The following is a 24,475-nucleotide window of genomic DNA, read 5'->3' on the forward strand; positions in this document are numbered from 1 at the left end:
TGGTATCTCAAGAATCTATGGACACAGCACTGCCAGGATCTGGACACTGTCATTCGAATAATACCTTGCATTCAAAAGGAATTTTTGTGGTGGGCTCAGCAATGTCACCTAAACAAGGGACTTTCTGTGACCCGGCCAGAGGCAAGTCAGATTCTAACAACAGATGCCTCGGACAAAGCTTGGGGAGCTCATCTAAATGGAAAGTGGATACAGGACAAGTGGCCTGCCAGACTACAGCATCTACATATCAACTTGAAGGAGATGTTAGCAGTCCAGTTTGCATTAATAGCTTTCAAGGAATTACTTCTTCCAGGGCAGGTGTTGATTCTAACAGACAACACAACTGTCATGTGGTACATCAACAAGCAAGGGGGAACGCATTCTTACCCCCTATGCAGACAAGCAATGATTTTGTGGGACACTGCTCTCAGTTTACAACTAAATCTTCAGGCAAGGTTTCTGCCAGGAGTGCAGAACTCCTTAGCAGATGTGTTAAGCAGACAAATCATGGATCCCCACGAGTGGCAATTGGATCCTCATGTATTTCAGCAATTAACAGTGTCATGGGGAACTCCAGACATAGATCTGTTCGCTTCTCCTCTAAACCACCAGCTGCCAAAGTTTTGCACAAAAAGAATACATCATGCAGCTTGGAAAGTGGATGCTCTTTCTTTCAGTTGGAAAAATCTTCATGTGTATGCCTTTCCACCTCTTCCTCTCCTCCTAAAGGTACTTCTAAAGGTCAGACAGGACAAACCAAGAATGATCCTGATAGCTCCAGATTGGCCTCGACAGCATTGGTACCCATTACTGAGAAGTCTGGTAAGGAAACCACCTTGGCCCTTGCCTTTGATTCCACACCTGTTGTCCCAAAAGGACGGTCATCTACTCAATATCAAGCTTCACTCTTCATCTCACAGCATGGCATATCCTGTTTTGACTCATAGCAGGGCTCAACTTCCTCAACAAGTTCTGAATGTGATTATGGAAGCTAGAAGACCTAGTACAAGGAAAGTGTATGCAGACAAGTGGAAGAGATTTTTGTTTTGGAGTGCAGCAAAGGATTTGGATGTTTCTGAGCCTAATTTGAGTGTGGCTCTTCAATATCTTACTGAGTTATTGGACAAAGGTTTGTCCTTCTCTTCCATTAAGATTCATGCTGCAGCAATTTCAGCTCACTATGACTGTGATCCACCTTTGTTTTCTCATCCTTTGTTCAAGCAATTTCTCAGAGGGGCAAAGAACATAAGACCTCCACGAAGAGCTCCTACTCCTGCTTGGGACCTCAATTATGTGTTGGAAAAACTCACTCTACAACCTTTTGAGCCTGCAGCTACGGCTGAGTTGAAATATTTGTCATGGAAGACTGCTTTTTTGTTGGCCATTACCTCTGCAAGAAGGGTTTCTGAATTGCAGGCCCTTATGGCGGTTGAGCCTTTCTTGATTTTCCATAAGGATAGGGTATCTTTACGTACTAACCCTTCCTTTATGCCTAAGGTGGTTTCAAGTGTGTCTTTAAACCAAACTATTCATTTACCTACCTTTTATGCAGACCCCCAAAATAAGGGAGAAAAGATTTTGCATACTTTAGATGTACACAGGCAGTTACGCTATTACTTAAACAGGACTAAGGGTTTCAGGCAGTCTCAGCAGTTGTTTGTTTCTTTTGCTTTGTGTTCTCAGGGCAAGCCTGTGTCAAAACAAACTATTTCTAAGTGGATTGGGTTTTGTATTGCCTTTTGTTATTCCCATCATGGCAAGGAGATTCCAACAGGGATTAGACCTCATTCCACTAGGGCTACTGCCACTTCTACAGCTTTTCTAAGGGGAGTGGCAACTAAGGATATTTTGGAGGCAGCTACTTGGAGTTCAGTACATACTTTCTCTAAGCACTACCACCTTCCTCTCTACTCTAAATCCAGGGCTGGTTATGCCACTGCTATTTTACAGGGCATTTTGGCGGCTCCTGCTTCTCTTTGATTTGCCATCCTCCCTTACCTCTGCTTTGGGAATCTACCCAAGTGTAAGGACTGCAGCAATGTGAGATGAAGAACATAGTACAGTTTTGTACCTACCATAAATGTAGATGTTCGAAGATACACATTGCTGCAGTCCAATTTACCCTCCCTCCTTCCCCTCTGTGTTAGGTGGTGGTTGTGTGGATAGGTTGGTACTTTATTATATATATATATTTGTTAAAAGTTGTACATAGTTTGGGTGCAGGGGTGTTTAGTGTTTGGTGGTTTTTTGATTTTACCCTGTTTAGGGTCTTCTGACATCTGGGGCAAGAAAAGACTGAGGATATGACGTCGGTCATGCGCATTTATACCCTGACGTCCTGGCGTCAGTTTAATGCGCCATGACCGACGTCAGCCATATACTTTGGTATTCGGGCCGACCGAGGACAGCGGTATACCCTAGTGTAAGGACTGCAGCAATGTGGATCTTCGAACATCTACATTTATGGTAGGTACAAAACTGTACTTTATTACCATAGGCCCAGACTGCACTGTTAAGAGGGTTGGGGATTTTACTGCTGGCTGTCCATAGTTTTGAAAGGGAGGGGGAGGTAGATTTTATCTTAATCCAGACTACAGAGGGAAATAGTTTTTAAACATCTTTAGTAAATCTATTTTAGACAGTGACAAAGGTACACATTGCATTTTTTCTACTCTATAACATTTGTCATGCAGTGTATATATATATATATATATATATATATATATATATATATATATATATATATATATATATATATAGATATATATACATATATATATATATATTGTTTTTAACATTCATCATTCACTCCAACAGTACATAAGCTGATCATTTCCTGCCTTCCCTAAAACCTCACTCTTCCTCCTGAAAGTTATTCTGCATGCTTGCATGGATAAGTCGAAAAATCCCATTTATTTCTGTGTTTATTTATTTATTTTTTTCACCTGGGTAGCGCACTGTTCTCAGTGGACCATTTGCAAGCACAGCACAGGTGAAAAGTATCACATAAGAAGTGAACAAAGCATATTTACAGATATAAGAGAATGCTAAAAACAGGTCCATATTTATAGATGCAATAATAGGCTACGGTATTTAGTAAAAACTTAATTTACAGTGTCAGAACATGGGTAGAAAAATGGAATTGTGCTTAGCAGAGTTTTTGGATAAGATGTAGTCATAATCACATAAGATGGCTTATGCTGCAAGGATAGCAGCATATCGTTATATAAAGAGGTATGAAGCCATTAGAAGATGCAGGTGAGAAGTTGCAGGAAAGGATGCCATGCTGAGAAGACAGAGAAATGAGAGAGTTGTGCCGAAGGAAGAGAAGTAGAAAAGACAGGAAGCATGACAGATGCTAAGAGAAGAGGGAGGGAGGAAGTTGAGGTGATGACGAGATGGAATAAGGAAGGATGAAATAGGGATAAAGGGTGTGAGAGAGTTTCAGGTGTTCAAGTAATGTGACCTGTGTGAGTGCAGTTGCACTTTGAGTGAAGAGGTGTTCCTTGAGCTGTTATCTGAAGGCCAAGTACTTTTGGATGCCTCAAAGAGGAATGAAGTCCCATAATTCAGGTGCTAGGATGGAGAATATATGGACAGTGCAGTGAAGTGTAGTTTTTGGAGTTACTAGTCTTTGTTTGTGTCTTTTGGCTTTTCCCGGTTAGGGGTCGCCACAGCGGAACTCCAGTCCGCTAATGATTGGCAGTAGATTTTTACATGCTGGCTTGCTGGGCCTAACGCACAACCTTCAATGAAGGAATGCCCATTCACGCATGTCGCCACACAGAAGACGCTCTAACTGAGAATCGAACGGGCAATGTCTAACTGTGAGGCGACAATGCTACCGCAGCACCACCACCGCAGTTTTGTAGTTACTAGTCTGAGTTGAGAAAATACCCCTGAGATTATATGTGGTGGCTTTGGTGAAAAGTTTGAGTGAGAGGAGATGATGTCTGAGGAGAAAGGGCGTTATGAATTAGTGATCATCGTAGGAGGCTGGCTGTCAAATGTAATGGTAGCAGTTTAGCTTTGGTGAGAGTTAGGCAGTGGTTTTCATTAAATGGAGGGTTAGTAATGAACCAGCAGATTGTATTAGAGATGAATTGCAAGGTGGTGGCATTTATCTTTGAGGCTGCATCTCTTAACGGGTAGTCCACATGTGAGGTGAGAAGAGTATTCCTTTGCCTATGGCAGCTTTCACTGGCTTAGACAGAAGAGGTAGCATGTTGATCTTTTTGCAGATTTGTGTAATTTGCTTCTTCCTTTTGTCAAATATCCCACAACTAGTTTTGTTAGTTCCTTTATAATTTTCAGTACTTCAGTTTTAGTTGTTTTACATTTTGATTTCCATTTTATAGTAATTGTTTTTGTGGCAACCAGTAGTATTAAGTAAGGCCTTACTATAGCTAGGTAATTCAGATCTGTGTCCTTTCTCAAAAGTGAAAAATTTCCTTTGTTAAATGATTTGCTTCTCCAGCATTTCTGACTAAGTACTCCGTAGGGATTTTTTTAATCTGCCAACTCATTACATTCTCAGAAAACATGATCCTAATTAGCTCTTTCCCATAATCTCTCCAGTATTTACTGCCTACCTGAGGAAAATTATATGAAGTGTGCATGGGGTATAAAATTAGTTGTGTAAGCACTTCAAAGCAAAAATCCCAAGCCTTCTGGACTTTGTTGAGAGCCATACTGTTGCAGCATCATTGTTCTCTTGTAAATTGCCTTTCCATTCTCCCTTCTCAGTCTTTCTAACCTCCTGTAATTGATTTATATAGTTATCTTGCAGTATTTTATATGCCTTGCTTATCCATTTTAGCAGTAGCTTCTGTTTTAGCTTCAGCTAAAAACTCAACCAGAGCTGGTCTCCCTTCCTATACTGTGTTATCAATCCTGGTAGGGAAGGCAGTCTCTAACCCTACAGGATGAATCTTAAACAATTCTCCTACATGGTGCCTACATGCTTTCATTATTCATGATAGATACTTTTTCACATTAGTGTCAGTTATCCACATAGGAGACTTACCCAGTTCTGTGCAGGTGCCATTACATTTTTGGGGAAAGAGATTACAGTGATGGTCCTCTTGAATCTCTGTGCAGAATTTGATACCAATGACCATAGCATTCTAGGAGAATGTTTATGATTTTACTGTGATATTTCCACTATAGTTCTTCATCTGTTTATTTCCTACTGCTCTGGCTGTACTTGGAAGCTCTGTTCCATCTGAATTTTTGATTACCACAGCATTCTATCTTAGTCCATCTATTGTTCGTGAAGTATATGCTTCCTTTAGGGGAGCTCTTAAGGAAAAGGGGGCTACCATACCATGGCTGTGCAACCTTGAGAGATTTTTCTGTTCCACTGTTGCCCAATTATATCTTGTACTGATATAATGAGCTTGAATTTGCGAATAAAGTTTATAAGCGTGGTCTTATTCTGGATTCCAGGCTGACTTATTTCTGTCTGCTGAAACGTATCAAGGATTAAGAAGTTGGTATCTCAAGATCACCTCTGATTTGTTGACTTTACCCTGCTCCCTTCCAGGTTGGATGACTAATATGCCCTTTACCTGGTCCTATCCAGTATTGAGTGAGATTGCTTACAGATGGTGCAGGAGTGTTCAGTAAAGCTGCTTACTGGTATGTCATGTTAAAACCACATAATGGCTCTTTTGCACAGCCTTTGTTGGCTGTATCTTTTGCCATCCACACATTCATGAAACAGTAAGTTGAATGCAGTCCAGAAATAGGACATGTTTTGCACATTTTATTTCAGTTGTATATTCCACTGTCCTTCCAGCCATAGATGTCCTAGAGGATGCATTCACCAGACCATCCATGGAGCAGGATTCCTTCCCTTCTGCTTCCTGAAAACCTAACCAGTTCTGCTGGATCAAAGATTCCTATAAGTTCCTGTGTAGGAATCCTTTGGATGATCCAGCTGTGGTGCCCCTGGATTCCAGCAAGGGCTCCTCTTCTTCTCATTTAAGATCCCCATTCCCATCTACAACGTGAGTAAAATAATCAACGGCTTTGGGAAAAATGTGTGCCTTGCTTCATATATAAAGACCTGGACTTAGAAGGCTAATTCCTACTGAACTTTGGTATCTGGACATGGAAAAGGACGCATAACCAATTGCATGGTCTCTCCTTTTACTTCCAAAGATGCTTTCAGCAGAGGGTCAGAACAGGAGTTCGTTACCCAGGTGTAGATTGAGGAGCTCCACCTTCACAAAGTCTAGAAGGGGTTGTGGTTTTGTCTTATTCATTAGAGATTTCTGGTAGTTAAACATACAAGTCTTCAAAGGCTTTAATTGTATGTTTAAATACCAGAAATCCCCGGTGGATAAGATGAGCCTGGAAATAAAAGGAAAGACCATACAACTGGTTATGCATGTTTGTCATCCCCAGATACCCAAGTTCAACAGTAATTACTTTTATAAGTCCTTGTCTTTCAATATGAAACAATACAAGGGCGAGCACAACTAGGGAAAATCTTCTTTAAACTGCAGCAGGTACAGGACAGGATAGCTGGCAAAGTTTATGGAGACGCCTGGGGTCCCAACAGCTGATATCCCCCACAGGGAGTGTGACTCAGCCAAGCAGTCCTATCCTCTCCTTCCAAATATCCCGCATCAAACCCCGATCATCTACCTCTGCCACCTCTCATGACAGATGCAAAAAATGAGTAGTGCTATCTGATTTTCATTGCTGTTTTTCAAAACGGGGAACATGGCTGTCATCCAATAAAGTAGAGGTTGGTGTACTTGGTTACATTAATTTCATTTTGGTGTACAACACAACAAAAATTATAAATGTTATACAGTTGTAGTGAATTGTTTAGTTGAACTTTGGTAGGTAGCTGGTTTACCTGAATAACATGTTTTCTGTGTAGTACACAGGACACCAGCACCAAAGGCATAATGCTTTTCTGTAATTGTTACTGCATATTTGTAACAGTAGAATGTATTCATTACATTATTTTCTTCAGTTATTTACTTATTCACTCTTTGTTGATTGGTTAGTTTTACTAGGCCATTGACCTGTGGTGGTATTCATGCTGACTAGGGGAAATTTGCCCAAGATACCAGAGAACTTCCTCAAGTGTTTTTGATGAGCGCAGTATGATCTTTCACTTTTACCAAAGCTACCAGTAACTCTGGCAAGTGATACCTTGGTTTAACATCTCATCCAAAGAACAGCATGCACAGGAGCGCAGCAGTCCCCCTTTCCTGTGCTGTAGAATGCACAGGAGCGCAGCAGTCCCCCTTCCCCATGCTGTAGCATGCACAGGAGAGCAGCAGACCCCCTTCCCTGTGCTGTAGCATGCACAGGAGTGCAGCAGTCCCCCTTTCCTGCGTTGTAGAATGCACAGGAGCGCAGCAGTCCCCCTTTTCCATGCTGTAGCATGCACAGGAGAGCAGCAGTCCCCCTTCCCTGTGCTGTAGCATGCACAGGAGAGCAGCAGTCCCCCTTCCCTTTGCTGTATCATGCACAGGAGATTAGCAGTCCTCCTCCTCCCTGCTGCACTGCAGTATCAGTATTGGAAAGGGTTGCAGAAGCCCTACCCATGGTCTGTGCTGTGTAAGTGATGGTTATTGAAATAGAGAAGTGAACAAAAAAGGAAAAGGCAAGCGACAAAGCTTTAGGTAGCAAGAGTTAGGAAAGTTAAATCAAGTTACACATGAAAATAGTTGTGGGAATGCACTGTGCAGTTTGCATTATATTTAGAGTATCAGGTGGAACACTGTATCTTCTGTGCTGTAGAGTTAGCAGTTGACTCATTATTTATTTTATTTTTATTTATTTATTTAACATTCGATGACCAGGGAAGTCCAGCTAGGACAGAGCCCATTTTCTGCGGAGGTCCCGGGAGAAACGCTCCAGACGGAGGTCTTTGGAATGTGGGAGGAAACTGGAGCACATGGAGGAAGCCCACGAGAACGCAGGGCCGACATGCAGACTCAGCACAAAAGGCACCCCAGCCGAGAATTGAACCCGAGAACCTCTTGCTGTGAGACAACAACATTAAGTGCTGCACCACTGCACCGCTCATGCAACGCTTAAGTGTAGAAGTGATTATGCTGGACAAAGTAGGTAGTGTTATGCATTGAGATCAGTATTTTTACATTGTTCCTTTTTCTTATTCCAGCTGTCGATAATGGTTGTGTGGCTTATGTACTAAGAACTGGATTTACAACATCTCAGGTAAGTGTATGCAGTTTTGTTAATAGACTCACATAACACTCACCTGCATGGATTCAGCAGGGACAAATTGTTTTGACAATGATAGTGTTAACTGACTTGGGAAAAGGCAACCATTCACCCGTTTTTTTCAACAATTTTTATTGGTATTTTTCCTCTGGCAAACGCTTCATCTGTGCAAGAGTTTGCATGTTCCCTGTTTAATACCGGTCTTAAATTAAACACACCCTATTGAGCTGCTTGCAGCAAGTCTACCAACAGACTAGCTTCAGCTACATGTAATGCACTACCTGTGGATATTATTGTATTAGACAACCTTTCACTTTTTACAGAGAAATTAAAATCACATCTATTTAAAGAATGTTTGTGCATTAGGGTTGAAGGATAGCCTAGTTTGCTTTTACTACACTTTGGGAAAACCCTGTGTCCATGTCACAGCTCAGAGGGTGCATTGTTAATACTGATGTTATTAGGATTGTGAATGGTACTGTATGATAGTTAATCTTTATTATTTCAACGTGAATATTTTGGATGGTATGTTTGTTAACTTTGTATGTTTTATAGCATAATGTACAACAGAAGCATAGCTGGTGCAACCAAAGCCCTGGCCTGGTACTGCCCCACCCTCTCGGCTCTTCAAAAAAAAAATTTTTTTCAGTGTAAAAGCCATTCAGCGTATTTCCAAGCAAATCTGTGTCCCTCCAGCTCTTCCATTGATGAGCAAAAAAAAAAAAAGGCGGACATTCCTTCTACTGGCACATCAACCAGGTAGACAGATGCACGACATGCCTCAGTCCCTCCTGCCCCAGACGTTCAGGTCCTGTTTCTGTGGCCTGCTCCCAACCATCCAAACCTCCTTCAACATGTTTTATTTAAAAAAATATATATATTTAAAGTGTAGCAAACAGTTGCTTCTGTTTTATACCTGCCTGCATGGAGTGCTACAGGATCACATTTTAGTTTAAAATAAATAAAAATAATTTTTTTTTTTTTTTTGTACTTTTAAACTGTAGATCCAGTATTGAATTAGAGATCGGGAAAAGATGATTGCGTCCTCCCAACACTTTGCGCCTTAAGCAGTTACCCCTCTCACCCCACCTTAGCTACACTACTGATATTTAACAATATTACCTGTTTGTTATGATACACTATGTAGTATTATCTTTGCTACATGGCCTTGGTAGTGGCTGAAAAGGGCCTTAATACAGCCCACCCAGCCAATTACCAAACATTAAAAATGAAATTGGTGCGGCAGAATAAGGGTGCTGTGAACCTTGGGAGTGAGAATTCAGAGTCTGCTATAGAATAGGGGCATAGACCCTGAATAAGATGTTTTGGAGGTGATGTAATACAGTATCAAAGCATTTTTGGTGGCATTGATTGATTGTACTCAAGGGATGGAAAGGATGTAGGTTTTGTAACTCACTCCATTGTTAAAATGTGCAATAGCTTATCACTAGAGGTTAGAAGCAGTACATCTCTAGTTGTAATGTAAAAATTATTTACATGAATAGAGAACTTTGTCCATTATCCAAGCTCTTGTTGGTGCGCCTCCTGTCTCCCCTAATTCATTCGGAATGAAGTCTTCCACAGATGACTCCAGTCATTAAGCGGGACATGCATTTTGGGAGTCGGAACAAAGTAGCCTAAATGCCAAAAAATAAATAAAAATAATCAGGTGTTAGACTACATTCTGAACATGTTGACTACACAAATGCATTTTTCATATACCTGTATTAAACTGCACTACATCCAACTTGAGACTGTAACTGGATAAATATGATAGCACTTGCTAGCTCTGTATGGCACACCCAGCAACCATGTTGTCTTCCAGTCTAAGATTAGACATGTTACCCTGTCAGTGGTAAGTCAGTAAGTCATGACTGATGAGCGTTCAGACTAATTTTAAACTTAGTTCAAGAAAAGGCCATCTTATTTCATTCAGTCATACTAGTAGGGACAGATGTGTTAAAACCAGATACATGCAAATGCCTTGAACCAAGCCACACTTTCAGGTAGCCTCTCTGAAGTGCTCCATTCCATTCATGAGCTGTTTATTGCTTGATGGGAAAGCTTGGCTTTGGTTGCATGTGGTATAACTAAAATGTAACATACTATAGTATGTCATGTGACATTTAAAAAAATGGCTGCTCTCTTTTGTTGGTTCTCCATCTCAAAAGGAACTGGACCCCAGAAAAGATTAACATATTTGAGCTGTTGACAGTTGAGAGACTTATTACTGCATTATGTGTAGTTTGGTTTGGATTGCTCCTCATAGCTTGGTCTCGCTCTTCCCACTGCCACAGTGAAAAGGATGCAGGACCTTCCTTCAGAAAATGTACTGTGCTGTGTCTTGAGAGGTTATCATGCTACACAAGCTTCACTGCTGTTTGTCTTCTCCCTCTCCAAATAAATGGCTGGTTTTACTGTGACCAGTGTTGTGGAATGATATGGATTGGTAGTGGGGGGGGGTCAGATTGAAGGACACTGTAGCTTGCTTCTTTTCTGTTTTTAAAGAAGAATACTTGTCTGAGCTCTGACTGCCAGCATTTGGAGAGTGTGTAGTCACTGTATCATTTTAAATGTAAGTATTTAAATCCTTAAAAGCATCTTCCAGAACAGTATACATAATGGATGAGTAGCTTTAAAGTGCAAGCATGGCTAACTGAAAAAGCTGTCTGACCTCAGCATTGGACATTCAGTAGACTTGTCTAAATAAATGATACCCAAGGGTCAGGTCTGCATATGCATATGTGCATACAGCAGTGAGCAGAAGAAGTTTGGACATAAAGTGAAGAGAGAGAACTTGCTGTTTGTCTGAAAGTAACTGTGTGATTTTTAAGTGTTGCAGCAGCTGTTCGTTTGAGTACTGCATAATGCGGGGATATAATTCTTCAATTATGCCTGCCTCAAATGTTTTTACCCACTTAATGCTTTGGGTAGCTACTTTGATCTTGAGTGGAGAAGTAAATGTTGGCACCTTTAATACACCCTCTGCCTTCTAGGAGTCTGTGTGCGGCTAGTAATGCATCCAGTTTCTTATAAGTGTCAGAATTGGCACCCTGGTGGAGATCTCATTCAGTGAGTCTTCCTCTTGGCTGCAAGTTGTGGTACCATTCTTTCTTTTCATAGTATGGGGCTTGCCTTCCTCTTTTGAGTTACTGTTCTTTCCTGATCTGCAGCCTTTCTCTTGCCTCTGAAACATAGTGCCTTTCCTTTGGATCCTGCTGTGTCCTGCTACATCTGAGAACTGGTGCAATCCTCTCTGTTCTAGGTATGTTTTTTTTTCCTGTAAGCTGTACTGCTGTGCTGTCCTTTTTGCTCTGGTTTACTTCTTTCTCCTTGTCTCTGAGGTGTGGTGCTCCCCCTTTTTTCTTTCTTTTGATATGTGCTTTTTCTTTTGAACTGTGATGCTTTCCCTCCTTCCTTTGGTGTTTTATTCTTGTACCCAAGTTACATTGGCTTCTTTGATTCTCTTGATTTGGGCTTTTCCTTCTGCCTTTGAGCTGAAAAGCTTTTCTCTTTAGCTGTGGCAGCACCCTTCCCTGTTCTCATTATGGAATTCCGTCTGTTATTTGGGTGACAACCTACACCTCATGACCTTACACAAGATCTTTCTCTGACCTTCTCAGGTGCAGCTGGGGTGAAAGTATAATTTGTGGTCTTGAAGCTACTGCAAAACCTTACACTCAGACTTCTAAGTGGAAGTGTCTCAGTTTTGATACTCCATAATAGTGATTTGATCAGTAACAAGTTCTCTGTATGCTTATGAGACCTGTGTATTCAGGCCTCATTTTTCCAGAAGTATTCTTAGGTGTCTTCTGCCTACTGTTCGTAATGGTGTGCAGGATTTAGGCCAAAGTCTACCTGAGTGACCAGATGTTCTTTGTGTTTCACTGTTGCAGTCATCACATTTGGGTTATCTGCCTGCAGGTAGCCCTCAGCTGGCCTGAATACCAGAGTCTTCGGATTTCTGTGTCTGATGCTGCTCCTCTTCCATGACGTCAGGTCATCAGGGGTGTATAACATGCACCTGATGCCATTACATCAGTCTTTCTTGCTGTGTGGTGCCCGAAGCAGAAGCACTTCATAAGTGCCAGTCGGCAGACTCCTGAAATTTTCATTTTTCGAGTTTCAGATCCAAAGTCTTCAAAAAAGATAAGTACCCTGTTGGGGATCCTTTTTCTTGCTCCAACCGATGTCAGTAAAAGTTAACAATTGTCTTACCTGTGGAAAGCAAATACCTCATAGAGATTTTCATTCGTACTGCATCCCCTGTTTAGGCCCAGACCACGAAGTCCCTCGCTATTGGTTTTGTGCTTTGTTCAATCCTCGAACTATTCGTCATCAGGCTGTTTTTGCAGCCAATTACTTTCGTACTCTGTCTCAGTACTCCGAAATGGCTTCGTTAAGCCATCCGACTACCAATCTTCCAAAAAAAAACATAAGGATAAAGACAGAGGCAGACCGCATAGGTCCAAAACTGCCGAAGATGCTAAAGTTAAGCTAGTCGCCAGTCTGCCGGTACTCAGTGAGGTGCTTTCACAGCCCCTGATACCCGCTACTTCTGATTCGCAGGCCTCTACTGAGACCCAATCAGAGTCCGGTTTGCCGCAAGATGCTTCTTCAACTATGGAACCTGCGGATGTCTCTACCTTGGATGGGTCTGGAGCCGCTGTGCAGGCACCGGCTTCTGAGGGTGTACTCAGGCCTACAGACTTGCATTTTAAACCAACGTCATTGTTTCCATCCAGAATTTCTGAATCCCTCAGGCTTAAAACTCGCACCACGCCTAGAAAACCGATGACCAAACTGCGTGCCCAGGCCCATATGCCTCAAAAACCAATGCTTAGAATGACTGAAGACCGTATTACCTTAATTAGGGGAAGCCAGCCTTCCTCCTCTAAGAGACCTAGAACTGAATTTCTTACTGATTCTTCTGATCAGGAGTCTGATATTTCTGCTCCTTCTGAATACCAGGATTTGCCCTTATCTACTTATGAGGATTCTGATGCAGAGGATTCCATTCCCTCTGCTTCCCCTCCAGAAGGTTTTTCTTTCTGTGAAACCTTGCATACTCTTAGGGAGCATTTCCGCTGGGAAAGTCAGGATTACTCTGAGTCCAGAAAAAGGCTTAGGGAATTCTTACTCCTGCCCCAACACAGGCCTCTAGCTATCTCTCCTGTTCTGGACATTGTAGATGTTGCTTTCTTGGAATCTAACCTTACACCAGACACTTTACCTCTAGCTCCCAGAAAACCTGACTGGTATTACAGATACCTGACTCTCACAAGTTCCTCTTCAATAATCCTTCTGCGGATCCAGAGACCATTTCCCAAGGACCAAAAGGCATTAAGACTACTGCTGCCAAAAATCCTACCCTTTCTGATAGAGATTCTAGAGCCCTAGACTGATGGGGGTAAGAAGCTATACACTTCTGCTATTTGGCCATTAGGGCTTTAAATTGCCAGTTTAGTATGTTAAAGTATCAGCAGCATATTATGGGACTACTTAAACAGAAAATGATATTAATTCCTGACTGTGCTGAACACAAAGAATTGCAGGATTTAATGCATTCTGCAGAACAAGTTGGTAAACATACTTTGCAATGTGGTTTTGATGCTTTAGAAGCATCTTGCAGGGCTGCTGTCACTGGGTCTGTACTTAGAAGGCATGCTTGGCTTAAGGAACAAAACTTGCCAGATCATATTAAAGCTAAATTACTGGATGCTTCCTTAAACCAAGACCGCCTTTTTGGCAACAAAGCAGAAGTCGTCCTCAAAAGGATAGTGGAAAAAGCTAAATCTATGCAAACTGTTAATGATTTCCTACAAGTACAGCCTCCTAGATTTAGTAGGCATTGGCCTTCAAAGAATTGGTCCTTTCCAGTCTCTTCTAGGCCTTCTCAGTCCAAACCCAAGAACAGCAGACCACCTAGGTTACAGTCTCAGGCTGCGCACAGACCTAAGCAGTGGGGGGCTCCCACTTCCAAAGCAGGGAATAGTAAGCCACCCCCCCCTACGGAAAAATGGCAGAATGACTTAACCTTGACCCTTCCAAGCCTGCTCAACTACCTGCTCCCTTAGGGGGAAAGCTCGCCCTGCATGCAAAAAAATGGGAATTCATTACCCAGGACAGATGGGTTTTGAACATAGTTTCCCAAGGATACAGATTCCACTTCCACACACTACCACCCCCAAACGGTTGGCCAGAACTACCCCCAAATCAATGAGCGGAGGCCCAACAGCAGGTTCTCTCTCTCCTCAGTATCAGGGCTATTCAACCTGTCCCAGCAGAACAAAGGGACAAGGATTTTATTCAAGACTTTTCCTGGTACCCAGAAAGACAACTCCTGGCATCCTATCCTGGACCGCTCTATTCTAAGCACCTTTCTGGTAATTCCAAAATTCAAAATGCTAACACTTCAACAGCTTCTTCTTATGCTAGGCAAGGATGCCTGGCTGGCAACCTTAGACTTACTGTAAGCTTACCTGCACATTCCAATAACTGATCTTGCAGTAAATACCTATGCTTCAGGGCAGGCTTCATACACTTATCAGTTCTCTGCACTTCCCTTTGGCTTATCTACTGCGCCCAGGGTATTTACAAAGTGTCTAGCTCCAGACATTGCATTTTGCAGGCAGAGAACTATTCAGATATACCCATATTTGGGCGATTGTCTGATTCAGGCAGAAAGCTAGGACTTGCTATTACAACACCTGGCATTCGTAAAGAAACTTCTAACCTCACTGGGGTACACCATAATCGAAAAGAAGTCTCACCTAGTACCCTGCCAAACAGATTGTATTTCTGGGAGCAAGCTTGAACACAGCTTCCCAGATGGCATTCCTTACTCCAAAGAAACAAGTTTGGCAACCTACTTCAAACTGTTGGCCACAAAACCCCAGCCATCTGCAAGGAAAATTCTGCAAGCCCTGGGGTTCATGGCCTCTTGCATTCTACTAATTCCATATGCAAGACTGCATATGAGGAAGCTCCAATGGTATCAAAAAAGCCTATGATGTTGACATTCTCAAGACCTGGAGTCAATGATTCCTATCATTCCTTGTATAAAGACAGAGTTCCTTTGGTGGGCATAGGCCTGCTACTACAACAAGGGGCTCCCTTTCACTCTACCCCCTGCCGCCCAAACCCTAACAACAGACGCATCAGACTATACAGGGGGGGTGGGCTCACATGGCAGGGCAGTGCATTCAGGGCAAATGGAACCCGAGACAGATGCACCTGCATATCAATCAAAAAGAATTGTTAGCTGTACAGAATTCTGTGACCGCCTTCAAAGACAGTATCCTTCCAGGACAACTATTGGTAAAGACAGACAACACCACAGTTATGTGGTACATAAAGAAGCAGGGGGGAACCCACTCGTACCCTCTCTGCAGACTAGCCATGGCTCTGTGGAACACAGCCTTGTGCTACCAAGTGCACCTACAAGCTGAATTCCTACCAGGCAAGCTAAATTCACTGGCAGATGACTTAAGCAAAAATCTCATGGACCCACACAAATGGAAACTAGAACCAAAAATATTCAACCTCGTGAGGAACAAATGGGGTACTCCAGAGGTAGACCTGTTTGCCTCCCCCTCAGAACTACCAATTGGACAAATTCTGCACAAGGTCTCCCCACAGTCAAGCTTGGAAAGTGCATGCCCTGTCCTTTACCTGGGAAAGCCTCTCGGTTTATGCCTTTCCCCCTCTGTCTCTCCTCTTGAAGGTTCTTCTAAAGATCAAACGGGACAAACCAAGGACAATACTGATTGCACCAGACTGGCCAGGCCAGCACTGGTACCCCCCTCTTGTGCAGTATGACACTGCTGCAACCATGGCACGTGCCTCAGACCCCTTCCCTGCTGTCCCAGCAGGTGGGCCAGATTCTGCACCCTCAGCTTCAAATCCTGAACCTTGCAGCCTGGATGATCTCTTGAGCTCTCCTCTAGCATCCCTCAGTAACAGGTGCTAGATGTCATTCTGTAGGCAAGGAGGCCTAGTACTAGAAAATCCTATGCTGAAAAGTGGAAAAGATACTGTTCCTAGAGCCAGACTCAGGGTCTGGGCACAACGGTGCCCAGATTACTTCATATTCTTCAGTACTTAACAGAAATGCTTCACAAGGGCCTATCCTTCTCGTCAATTAAAATTCATGTCTATAATACTGAGCCACCCCTCTTCTCTCACCCCCTGCTAAAACAATTCCTTAGAGGGGCCAAAAATTTAAGACCCCCCCCCCAGAAGATCTCCCACTCCAACCTGGGACCTTAGCTTTGTATTGGAAAAGCTCACCCCCCCCCCCCTTTGAGCCAGCTGCAACAGCAGAGTTGAAATTCCTTTCTTGGAAAACAGCCTTTCTTCTAGCCATCACTTCAGCAAGAAGAGTGTCTGAATTACAGGCCCTCATGGCAGTGGAACCCTTCATTGTCTTCCATGCGGACACGGTTTCCCTCAGTACCAATCTTTCCTTTATGTCCAAGGTGGTGTCTAGTGTGGCCATAAATCGGTCAATTCATTTGCATATTTTTTTCTCTAATCCACAAAATAAAGGGTAACGAATACTGCACTCTCTGGACGTGCACAGACAACTTAGATTTTATTTGGACAGGACTAAGCCTCTCAGAAGATTTGAACAGCTGCTAGTTGGCTTTGCTACAGGAGCAGAGGGGAGGGCCATTTCAAAGCAAACCATTTCCAAATGGATAGCCTGTTGCATTCATTTCTGCTACAAGCACCATGGAAAACCTACCCCAAAGGAGATAAGATCACATTCCACCAGGGCTGCATCTTCCTCTGCAGCCTTTCTCAGAGGAGTCCCTACCAGGGACATCCTAGAAGCTGCTACCCAGAGCTCTGTACATACCTTCACCAAGCATTACCACATGCCTATTTCTAAATCCAGAGCTGGTTTTGCCACTGCAGTCTTGCAGGGCTTAATAGTGGGCCCTAATGCTCTTTAACTTCCTCCTCCCTTCCTTAGCTTTGGGAATCAACCCAAATGTGATGACTGCAGCAGTGAAACACGAAGAACATAGTATAGATGTTCTTCGTGTTTCACTGTTGTAGTCATTACATTTGGGTAATCTGCTGGCAGGTTGCCTTCAGTTGGCCTGAATTCCAAAGTCTTGGATCCTGCGTCGGTTGCTGTCTTCTCTTCCATGATGTCAGGTCATCAGGGGTATAAAACATGCAGCCGACGCTATTTTCTTTAGTCTTTCTTGTTGCGTGGTGCCCGAAGCAGAAGCATTTCGCAAGTGCCGGTTGGCCCACTACTGAAATATTCACGTTTGAGTTTCAGAACCGAAGTCTTCAATAAAGCTAAGTACCCCGTTGGGGAAACTTTTCTCTTGCTTTTTACCAATGTCAGAAAAAGCTAATAATTGTATTACTTGTGAGAAGCAAATACCACATAAGGATTTCCATTTATACTGTATTCCTTGCCTAGGCTCTGATCACAACGTGCCTGGCTGTCGGTTTTGTGCTAGATTTAACCAATGCACTATTAAGTGTCAGTATATTTTTGCATCTAAGTATTTTGGAAACAGATTTAACTACCCAGAGGTGTCGTCGGATAGCAGTCCGACTACTGGAGTACATAAAAAAACACAAAGAAAAGGACAGAGAAAGGCAGTCGTGATCCAAAACCGACGGCGGAACTTCTAAGCCAGTCGCCAGTACTCAGTGAGGCACTTTCACAGCCCCTGATACCCGCTACCTTCGAGTTGCAGGCCTCTACCGACACCCATGTGGAGTCCGGCATGCCACAAGATACTCAAGGTATTGGACCAATGGATGTATTTCCCTCAGATGGGTCTGGAGCCGCTGAGCAGGCACCGGCATCTGAGGGTGTATTCAGACCTCAACATTTTTTCATCAAACCGACGAAAGCTGCAAAACCAAAGGCAAAGACATTTTCTAAACCTAAAAAAACGACCCCTGAGCCACGTGCACAGGCCTCTATGCCTAAAAAAACAGATGATCAAAATGGCTGAAGACCTTATTACCTTGATCAGGGGTACCCATCTCCCTCCAGATAAGAGGCCTAGGCAAGACACTGACTATGAATCTTCAGATCAGGTTTCTATTTCTTCTTTTTCCTCTTCTGATCAGGAATTATCTTTATCTCCCTATGAGGATTCTGATGCTGAGGAGTCTATTCCATCAGCATCTCCTCCTGGGGATTATTCATTTGGAGAAACCTTGCATACTTTGAAGGAGCATTTTCACTGGGAGTGTCAAGACTTCTCAGAATCAAAAAAAGAGGATCAGAGATTTCCTCCTTCTCCCTCAGCACAAGCCTTTAGCCATTCCCCCTGTGTTAGACATTTTGGATGATGTTTTTTCGGAGTCAAGCCTGACCCCTGACTCTTTACCTCCGGCTCCCAGTAAGCCTGACAGGTATTATAGGGACCCTGACTCTCATAAATTTTTATTTAGAAACCCTGCTGCTGATCCTGAAACTATTTCACAGGGTCCTAAGGAAGTTAAGGCATCAACAGCAAACAACCCTACCCCCTCCGACAGAGATTCCAGGGTGCTAGACAGACGGGAAAAAGGTTTATACATCTGCAACCTTGGCAATCAGGGTCATAAACTGTCAATTTCATATGCTTAAGTACCAACAACATGTTATGGGATTGCTGAAACAGAAAATGATGCTGATTTCAGAATGTGCAGAAAATAAGGAATTGCAGGAATTATTGCATGCAGCTGAACAAGTTGGAAAGCATACTTTGCAATGTGGTTTTGATTCTTTAGAGGCCTCCTGCAGGGCCGCAGTTACTGGATCTGTGATTAGAAGGCATGCGTGGTTAAAGGAACAAAATTTGCCTGATCATGTTAAAGCTAAATTACTAGATGCACCTTTACAGCATTATTCTCTGTTTGGTATTAAGGCAGAAGAGGTTTTAAAGAAAATGGAAGACAAAGCTAAGTTTATGCAAACTGTTAAAGACTTCTTACAAGTACGGTCACCTAGATTCAGTAGACACTGGCCTACAAAAAACTGATCCTTTCCTGTGTCAGACAGAGCTCAAAGGGGAAAATCCAGATGCCCTAAGGGTTCCAGGTACCAGGCTCAAGACTCATACACGTCAAAGCAATGGGGCACATCCACCTCCAAATCTGGAGGAGATAAAGCGCAAACCTACAGAAAGCAATCCCAATGACTTCCCTCTGCCTACACCAAGCACTTATCTTTTGGCAGCACCCATAGGGGGAAAATTAGCACTTTTTGCTCAAAATTGGCAATGAATAACCCAGGACAAGTGGGTACTGAACATCGTATCACAGGGATACAGATTCCATTTCCACACTCTGTCAATGACAAATGGTTGGCCAGACCTGCCAAAAAACCAATGGAACAGAAGCAGGTTACGTCCCTCATGGATATGGGGGCCATTCAGATAGTACCAGAACAGGAAAAGGGACAAGGTTTTTATTCAAAACTGTTCTTGGTACCCAGAAAGAACATGGCCTGGCGGCCAATACCGGATTTATCGATTTTGAACACATACCTGGACATTCCAAAATTCAAAATGCTCACTTTGCAACAGCTTCTGCCCATGCTGGGTAAGAATGCTTGACTGGTGACTTTAGACTTAAAAGAGGCATACCTGCATGTCCCAGTAAGACAGTCGTGCAGAAGATACCTCAGATTCAAGGCTGGCTTAATGCATTACCAGTTCTCTGCACTGCCCTTTGGCTTATCTACTGCGCCCAGGGTCTTTACAAAGTGCCTGGCACCAGTAATTGCATTTTGCAGATAAAGAAGTATTCAAATATATCCTTACTTGGACGACTGTCTCATTCATGCAGAGAACAAGAACACTCTTCTACGACACGTGGTGTTTGTGAAAAGGCTACTAGCATGCCTAGGGTACACAATAAACAAAAAGAAATCACAACTGGTACCCTCTCAAAAGATAACATACCTGGGTGCAAGCTTGCATACAACTGCCCAGATGGCTTACCTCATGCCAGACAGACAAAGGCAACTGACTACTTTCTTCAAACTGATGGCAACAAAAACCCAGTCTTCTGCAAGACAGATTCTGCAGGCTCTGGGCTTCATGGCATCCTGCATCCTACTAATTCCATATGCAAGACTGCATATGAGGAGACTTCAATGGTACCTAAAAAGTTTATGGAGTCAGCATTCACACAGTCTGGAAATGATGATTCCTCTCATTCCCTGCCTGCAACAGGAGTTTCTATGGTGGGCAAAGGCCTGTCACCAAAACATGGGATGGCCCTTCACTCTACCCCCTGCCAGCCAAACCTTAACAACAGACACATCAGATTATGCCTGGGGGGCCCACATGGCAGGAAGATGCATTCAGGGCATATGGGCACCAAATCAAATGCATCTACATATCAACCAGAAGGAGATGCTAACTGTTCAAAATGCCCTAACAGCATTGAAGGACTTACTTCATCCAGGACAACTGCTGATAAAGACGGACAACACCACAGTCATGTGGTATATAAACAAGGAAGGGGGCACACACTCATACCCCCTTTGCAGATTAGCCATGGCACTATGGGACACAGCTTTGACCTACTAGATAAATCTTCAAGCTCATTTCCTGCCAGGAAAACAGAACAGTCTGGCAGACTATTTAAGCAGAAACCTTATGGATCTTCATGAGTGGAAACTAAATCCACAAGTTTTCAGCATGACAACAGATAAATGGGGGAGCCCAGACATAGATCTATTTGCCTCTCCTCAAAATTATCAACTGAAAAGATTCTGCACAAGGACTTATCACAGACAAGCATGGAAAGTAAACGCCCTATCATTCAGCTGGAAAAACCTGTCAGTTTATGCCTTTCCTCCTCTGCCTCTTCTACCCAAGTTCCTCCTAAAAGTCAGACAAGAGAAACTAAAGATGATATTAATTGCTCCAGACTGGCCCCACCAATACTGGTACACAATCCTGAGTAACTTGTCTCAATACCCAGCTTGGACCGTGCCTCAAAGACCACAACTACTGTCCCAGCAAAATTATCAGATCCTGCACAATCAACTCTGAACCTGGCAGCATGGCTAATCATGTAATCATGCCAACGACACCTCTCAGTAAAGCTGTGGTGGATGTCATTTTGGAAGCCAGAAGGCCTAGTACCAGAAAGTCTTATGCTGACCAATGTAAGAGATTTTTTGCATGGAACCAAGCACAAGGAACTGATACAGCAGAATCACATATTTCTCAGATATTACAATACTTAACTGAGATGCTTGACAAAGGCCTATTTTTCTCATCAATCAAAATCCATGCCTCTGCCATTTCGTCTCATTAGAATATAGAGCCACCACTCTATTCTCATCCCTTACTAAAGCAGTATCTTAGAAGAGCCAAAAACCTAAGGCCTCCTAGAAGATCACCATTACCTGCATGGGACCTCAATTATGTGTTGGAAAAACTCACCCTGCCTCCATTTGAACCAGCCGCTACCGCTGATATAAATTTCTTAACATGGAAGACAGCCCTGCTACTAGCAATTACTTCAGCAAGAAGGGTTTCAGAGCTACAGGCCCTCATGGCTGTAGAGCTTTTTATCATATTTTACCCACACAGGGTGTCTCTGAGGACAAATCCTATTTTTATGCCTAAGGTGGTTTCCAGTGTAGCTCTTAATCAAACAATTCTTCTGCCAACTTTTTATCCAAATCCACAGAACAAAGGGGAGAGAATTCTGCATTCCTTGGACGTACACAGACAGCTAAGATTCTACTTGAGCAGGACAAAAGCTCTAAGAAAAACTGAGCAATTACTAGTGTCATATGCTGCAGGATCAGGGGGCAAGGCTATTTCAAAGCAGACATTTTCAAAGTGGATAAGCCACTGCATCCATTTCTGCTACTCACACCATGGTAAACCTGTGCCCAAGGGCATTAGGTCTCATTCCACCAGAGCTGCAGCTACTTCGGCAGCCTTTCTCAGAGGAGTACCAACCAAAGACATTCTAGAGGCTGCTACTTGCAGATGTCCTTCATGGATGCATCTGCAGTCATAACAAATGGGTAGTCCTGTCGTCAGGCAGCCCTTCAGTCGGCCGGATTCCAAAGTCTGGGTCTGGCTTCGGCCGATGTCGCACTTCACCCGACGTCATCTCTGTTGGTCTTCGGGTATAAAAGCATCGGCCGACGCCATTTTCTTCAGTCTTTCTTGCCGCGTGGCGCCCGAAGCAGAAGCTGTTCGCAAGTGCCGGTCGGTCAGATCCAGAGATTCCTACTACCGAATACTACTTCGAAGACTTCTAAAAAGCTAAGTACCCCGTTGGGGACCTTTTCTTGCCTCAGCCGATGTCAGAAAAAGTAAACAATTGTTTAACCTGTGGGAAACAAATACCTCATAAGGATTTCCACTCTTACTGCCTACCTTGTTTAGGCCCAGACCACGACGTTGCTGCCTGCCTAGCTTGTTCATCCTTCAACCGACGAACGCTTAGACGTCGGTCGGAGTTCGCTGAACAGTTTTTCGGCTCAGATTTTGCGTACATTATGCCGTCGGAACATCCGACTACCCAAACAATTAAAAAACGCAAAGAAAAGGACCGACACTCGCGGTCCGCGGTTTCGGCTGAAACCACGGATAAGCAAACCGCGAGTGTCTCGGTTTCGGCCGAAACCGAGAAAACCGGTCAATCCTCAGCCGAAACCCTGATTTCTACCGAGGCTCCTGCTACTTTAGCTGAATCGGCCTCTGAAACTTTAGCTACTACTGGGGCCTCTACTGATTTATCTGACACCATCCCTTTGGATGTTTCCACCCCAGCACGTGGTGCTGCTAGGCCTCCTGCAACCATGTCTATCAAGGCCTTTGCCAGGGCCAAAGCAGCCAAAACTGCTAAAACAGTTCCTGCTAAGACCCCCTCACACAGACACCCTTCTAGTTCTCAAATGCTTACTCTGGCAGAGGATTTGATTTCCTTAATCAGGGGATCCCAATCACACCCAGACAGGGCCTCTCAGCCCCCAGAAAAGAGACCTAGAACAGAGCCTCCTCAGCAGGAGTACTCTGATGACTCTTCGGAAGTCTCAGACACTACAGACCAGCCTGAGGCTCCTTTGTCCACTTATGAAGACTCCGATGCTGATGAATCCATTCCATCGGCCTCTCCTCCAGAAGAATTCTCTTTTGGGGAAACCTTACATGCCATGAGAGAGCAATTCCAATGGCAAGAACAGGATTTCTCAGACTCAAGAAAAAGGCTTAGAACTTTTCTGCACCTACCACAACATAGGCCCTTAGCCATACCTCCAGTCTTGCCTGTTGTGGATGATGCATTTAATGATGTTTGCACTGCTCCTGATTCTTTACCACCAGCCCCTGCCAAACCTGACAGATTTTACAGGGTACCCAACACTCATCACCACCTTTTCAGGGCCCCACTTGCAGATCCTGAGACTATAGCCCAGGGGCCTAAGGCAGTAGCTTCTACCTCTACAAAAAACCCTCTCCCTTCTGAAAGGGAAGCCAGGTCTTTAGACAGATGGGGCAAAAGTCTACACCTCTGCCACTCTCTCAGCTAGAGCTTTAAACTGTCAGTTTCACATGATACAATACCAAGAGTTTATGCTTGATCAGTTGTCTAAGAAAGTTTCTTCTGAAGAACCCTTAGATAAGAAATATATTTTAGAAATGGTGAATAACATACAACAGGTTAGTAACCATTCTTTAAAATGTGGCTATGATGCACTGGAGGCTTCATTTAGATCAGCCATGACTGGCACAGTGATAAGAAGGCATGCATGGCTGAAAGAGCAGGTCCTTCCGGATCAGGTAAAAGCAAAGCTGTTGGATGCTCCTATGGATAAGGACTGTCTATTTGGTACCTCTGCTCAACAAGTAATGAAGAAAATGGAAGAGAAGGCAAAATCTGTACAAACAGTTAAGGATTTCTTACAGGTTCAGCCCCTCGGTTTAGCAGAAATTGGCCTGCCAAAATTGGTCCTTTCCAGACTCATCAAAGAACCAAAGAGGCAGGTATAGACGCTCGAGGCAGAAACCAACCCAGAGGAAGTGCCTACAGAGGAAGACAGTGGCAAGGTAATAACCAGCGAGGCTCTGCCACAACCACTGCCACTGAAACAGGACATTCACAGTGACTTGTCCCTGACACCGCCTACCAGAGAGCAATTAGCAGCTCCTTTAGGCGGAAAATTAGCCTTATTTTCACAAAACTGGCACTATATCACAAAAGACAAGTGGATTTTAAAACCATGGAGCAAGGCTACAGGTTCCACTTCCACACC

At 43.5% G+C, this 24,475-nt stretch overlaps 1 protein-coding gene across 1 annotated transcript in view; it reads left to right on the plus strand.

Annotated features, from left to right (window-relative positions):
- The window catches only part of ATP13A1 (ATPase 13A1), a 1,617,817-nt gene that overhangs the window by 435,232 nt on the left and 1,158,110 nt on the right, over positions 1-24,475 (plus strand). Inside the window, exon 9 of the mRNA XM_044084778.1 lies at positions 8,153-8,208. Within this exon, the coding sequence (XP_043940713.1) occupies positions 8,153-8,208 (56 nt within the window). The remainder of the gene's footprint in view (positions 1-8,152; positions 8,209-24,475) is intronic.

This window comes from Protopterus annectens, chromosome 9.part0, assembly GCF_019279795.1.
Source record: "Protopterus annectens isolate FY-2018-M chromosome 9.part0, PAN1.0, whole genome shotgun sequence".
NCBI lineage: Eukaryota > Metazoa > Chordata > Ceratodontiformes > Protopteridae > Protopterus > Protopterus annectens.